The sequence below is a fragment of the Caretta caretta genome, chromosome 7 (assembly GCF_965140235.1).
Source record: "Caretta caretta isolate rCarCar2 chromosome 7, rCarCar1.hap1, whole genome shotgun sequence".
In the NCBI taxonomy this organism is placed as follows: Eukaryota; Metazoa; Chordata; order Testudines; family Cheloniidae; genus Caretta; species Caretta caretta.
Window position 1 is genome coordinate 58,398,713 of NC_134212.1, and position 4,716 is coordinate 58,403,428.

A 4,716-nucleotide genomic window follows, 5' to 3' on the forward strand; every position below is an offset into this window, starting at 1 on the left:
GACAATCAGGAACCAGGTTGGCAAATCTTGTGATTTGCAATCACAAGGTTTAATTAAATTAACAGAAAACCATATTCAGATTCTGCAGGATGAATTGGTGTCTGTTATTAAATAATGTATTGGGCTTTCAATTGCACAATATTGTAACATGGGTTTCATTGTACCCCGTTATGTGCAATTTATTTACACTGACTGCCATTCTGGACAGCTTTAGTTTTAAAAACAAAAAAGCTTGCCTGTGTGGATTTACATTTACATCGTTAATATACAGATTTACACAAGAGCAGAAAGGTTGGATCTTGCTCTCAAAGCTGCTGCCCTGTACTACCTGCACCCACATTCTGCTACTTTCATCCCCTCGTAATTATATTTCAAAGTGGGTACCCCAGCATCATCAGTGTAGAGGATGGAAATCGAATCCAGTTTGGTAGGAACACAACAGGCCTTGGCAGCTTTCTTGGGGTTTTTGAGGTGCACTAAAGTTTGGACGATAGCATGTTTCGTCGGGGTCACGTTGTCTGTCAGAGGAAAAAAGCATCCCCCTTTGCATTCAAATGCATCATAATCTTTGGGCGCAATGATCCAGGAATCCCAGCCGATGTCTTTGAAGTTCACACGGAGGGAGGTTCTCCGGCAGTGGTTGGTACCAGTGCTTCTCTTGCTTCTCGATGAAGGCTGGTGGAGTCCAGTGACGGATAAGGATTTCTCCTCTGCCTCCTCTTCCTCTTCGGGCAAAGTGCTGTTCTTTGCTAACTTCTTTAGCACGCTCTCCTGCTCATGAACAATCATCTCCCGGAGCTCCACTCTGGGCTCCTTGGTCCCATTGCTTCGGTCGTTGGAGAACACTATTAACAAGGGCAGATTTTTAGTGTCGGGCATAACACTGATGTCCAGCTTCCCACAAGCGAAGTCACCCAGGGTTTTCCTCTCAACAACAACCTCAAGCTTGTTTTTAGTCTTTGATTTGTCTGCCCTGACCCATCTTTTCACAGCACTGGACACCTCAAACATTTCCCATCCACATTCCTGGATATCTTGGGAGGCAAGGAATGAGTTGGTGCCTTCTGGATTTTCCCAGAGGTCTCCATCCAGAACATCATAAATTACCATGTTGCCTTCCAGTCTAGAGAGAGGCCCAATGTCCCTATTACAGGATATGTGGATTCTCAGCTCAGCCCTGGTGACGTCTTCGTGCCGTGGGATAGAGACGTTGAAGAGCAAGATGTGTTTCTGAAATGGGTTTTCTTCCAGGGAAGCCAGAGAAACAACATCTGCAACAGGAGATTAAGAAAAGCTGTCACCCTGCCTCCTATGAGAGAGGCTAATCCAATGAGGAGGACGAAAGCACTTAGCAAGCTGCATACTATATTTCAGAAGAAATGCCCACCCTCTACTAGGAGCTGCTGAGAGTGAAGTTACACCATGGCCACTAGCATTAAATTAAACGGACTGGCTTCACTTCAGAGTTATGGGTTAAAAACCCAGATGGCGGTCCCTAATGGTGGCAACTCCACCGGGGATCAAGTTGCGGTGGTCCACAATAACCACACCTTCAATTACACTCTGTATGTGCGTGCATGAGTGTGGCATGCTCACACATAAGGAGCCTGCACTGCCCCAAAAGTAGATGGTGTTGGCTTATAATGGGGACATGACTGGGGCGGGGAGAGGGGGGTTGTGAATGTAGTGGCTTCCCATAGAGGTTCTGCCATGTGGCCTTTCTAAAGAGCACCGGCAGGAATTAAAGCTGTAAACATCCATGGAGGTTTATAATACAAATTCCACTGCCATTACTCTGCTCTGGGGTGAATTCCCCTTCCAATGGAGAGGGATTCTCAGGTATAGGGAGCTGTAATTTATATCTCTAGTTTATGCCCCCCTGGGCCAACTTAGCTGAGTTCTCCAATGCAGCTAGCGCAAAAATTATCTTGCACTGGGGAAGAATTAGAGAAGACAATCAATCCTTTAAAAGTCTGAATTAGAAGCTCCAGGTTCTGGCTAGCTTGGTGGCTCAGCAATCAGATATGGAACCTTTCACCTCTAAGTCTATGGTTCAGGTCCAGCCCAGATTGGTAGGGCCTGATATTCAGAGGTAAATAGAGCACCTGTAACTCCTGCTGAAGTCCATGGGAGCTGGAGGTGCTAGGAATGTCTGGAAGATCAGGCTGGTTGTGCTTTGGTAAGTTACCCCCAGCTGATGGCTGTCTACTGGTCTATATGAGTGGATGGGTGTCAGTCCAGTTTCTAATGGACAAGTGTCCACCTTGCCAAAAGCATCTTCACAATGGCCAGAGGAGCAGAGGACGTGGCCCTGGAGACTGCACTCTATAAGGGTCCTTCTGCATTGGGGTTGGGTATGGCTGTGGGGGAACGTGGAGATGGCTGTGTTGCTGTTTGTGCTGTGTCTAGTCTGTAAATAAATGGAAGCTTGGATTCTTCTTGGCTGGTTCCTTTTGCCAGCACTAAATTCACTTAAAACACTTGCACCCCCCACTTTTATTGCTTCTTTTGATGCGGCTTTTAAAATCTTTGAGTTGTATGTTATCTTAGATGGATGCAGTGCTTAGTTTGTAATGAAAGAGGTGCCGGGGCTCAAGAAAATTTTTTTACATTCATAACTGATGCAGCAAGCCCAGAAGTGCTGGGGCTCAGCCCTGGCAAGCCCTGGCACAAATTAAGCACTGGATGGATGGATATTTTACTGATGGGCTGAGCTGAGCTGGGCCTGAACCAAAACCCCAAATCCAAACAGTCCAGAACTCTGAGGGCAAGGGCTGGTGTTCATAACTGAACTCTGGAGCCATATTTCCTGCTCAGCTCCTCTCTTTATAAAGGGCTGGAGCAACATCCTGGAGCCAAACATCCTCAAATATTTCAAAATCTAGCCCCAAATTGTGCAGCTCAGCTCAAAATCTCTAGCTTTGAGAATCAAATGCTGGGTTACCAAATTGTGGTGACTCAACTGAATCAGTATGAGAAGAAAGGGGAGATGGTCTGATGAGAAATCAAAGAAAAGGATTTAAGACCTTGAAAATTATAATAAAATAGGGAGCGGTGGAAAGGATAACAAAACAGAGTATGGCTGGGATTTTCAAAGAAGCGTAAGGGAATTAAGCTCCCAACTCCCTTTGAATTTCAATGGGATTTGAAACTGACTCTTTCATGCTTCTCTTAAAACCCCAGCCTATATTCTTAAAACATCTCATACCTTCAGTACTAAAGCTCCGCACAATATTGGATGCAGGGATGGAAGACTTGTCCTTGGCATATCTGTTGTACAGGTCAATCATGAATTGTGGTGGCTCCTCTCTAGACCTCTCTTGCGAAGGGACGCCCGATAAGTTCAAACTCCTCAGGAAATCCGCTTTCATGTTTTCCAGGAAGGTTTTAAAGTTGAAATGGGTCTCACCCTCCACCTCTCCAGGATCACCAAAGGATTTATCAGAGTTCTCCATAGCTGATAATTTGCCCCAGGCTTCCAAGGGCTTGCCTCTTGCCAAACAAGTGATGATGTTGAAAACAGACAATGCAGCCATCACCCCAAAATAGTGCATATTTCATATGTTCACTTTCCAATGGAGGAGGGGGAAAAAAGACAGGGATATTCCAGTTGATTAGAGCTCTCCTTTCATTTAGAGGCAGAAGAAAGGGAAACAGAAGGCGAACAACTGGAGTGTCCTTTGCAAAACACTTTCTTGAGCTCTCTTGCACTCTGTTGCAAACCCCAGCCTCTTGTCAGTTGTCAAGCCGATTGGTTGTACACTTGCCCTTATCTCAGCCATTGATGCCATGCTTCAGCTTCTGTTATCTAGCAAAGCTCTTAGTTAATGAAGATTCTATAAACATCTGAAAAAACACATGTGGCTGGACACTGTATACTGTAAAGAATTCACATTTCACTTCAGGGTCATCATTGCTTAATTATGTTTTTATCATTTCTTTGCCAACTTTGAGAGGGCTTCAGAGGAACTTTTTTTGTGGGGGGAAGGGGAGGGAGGAATAAGACTGGTTTTCCCCAGTCCTCCATAAAAATAAAAAATAGGGAGTAAGAACAAACAGCTCCATTAGAGGGGAGCAAATATCACCCCTCAAATCTATACCATGGTCCCTTAATGTATGTCCTCCAAAAATCAATCATCTGGAACCCTGTTCTTTTGCAAGCTGTGATCTCATGACAATACAAACAGCCTTAAAATTTTCTTCCATTTATCATCCAAGAGCTATTATTTGTACACAGTGAAATATCTGTTTTGTGTCAAGTTTGCCTCAAATTGTTTGCCAGCTTGTCCATTTTTAGTTTACATCCTTTGGTGGAGGGCGTAAAAAAAATCTGGCTTTATAGTATGTTATGTAATGTATTTTCCTAGATTCTTGTACATGAGGTCGTTGGTTAAACTAGTTCACTCCTATGTCACTGCAACAATAACTGGTTGTTCTTGAAGATAAAGCCAGGCCTACTAAGCCTGAGCGAAACATAAAGTCCCTATGAAGACACTGAAGACTAGCCAAGGATATGTTTGTGTGCCATGTGAATATAGGCCAAGGCAAAAAATAAGAATTATGATATATTTTTGTGTGCCTTAAGGAGGAAAAACTCCAGTTAAAATATTAAAAATATTACCTGATATTTAATCTAATCTAATTTAATTTAATCATTCTAATGCTCTAATCTAAGTGTACATAATCATTTTACCTAATCTATCTGCATATTATTTT

The 4,716-nt window shown here is 43.5% G+C and overlaps 1 protein-coding gene across 1 annotated transcript; it reads right to left on the reverse strand.

Annotated features, from left to right (window-relative positions):
• Window positions 1-324: 324 nt before the first annotated feature.
• GDF2 (growth differentiation factor 2) lies at window positions 325-3,554 on the reverse strand. The gene is made up of 2 exons (XM_048859491.1): window positions 3,209-3,554; window positions 325-1,271 (listed from the first exon to the last, which is right to left on the reverse strand). The coding sequence occupies exons 1-2, from the start codon at window positions 3,552-3,554 to the stop codon at window positions 325-327; spliced, it is 1,293 nt and encodes a 430-aa protein (XP_048715448.1).
• Between the last annotated feature and the right edge of the window lie 1,162 nt (window positions 3,555-4,716).

Coding starts and splice junctions, on each gene's coding strand:
- GDF2 (XM_048859491.1), bottom strand. CDS start 3,554: ATGCACTATTTTGGGGTGATGGCTGCATTGTCTGTTTTCAACATCATC. Junction 1,272..3,208: donor GCGGAGCTTTAGTACTGAAG/GTATGAGATGTT, acceptor CTCCTGTTGCAG/ATGTTGTTTCTCTGGCTTCC.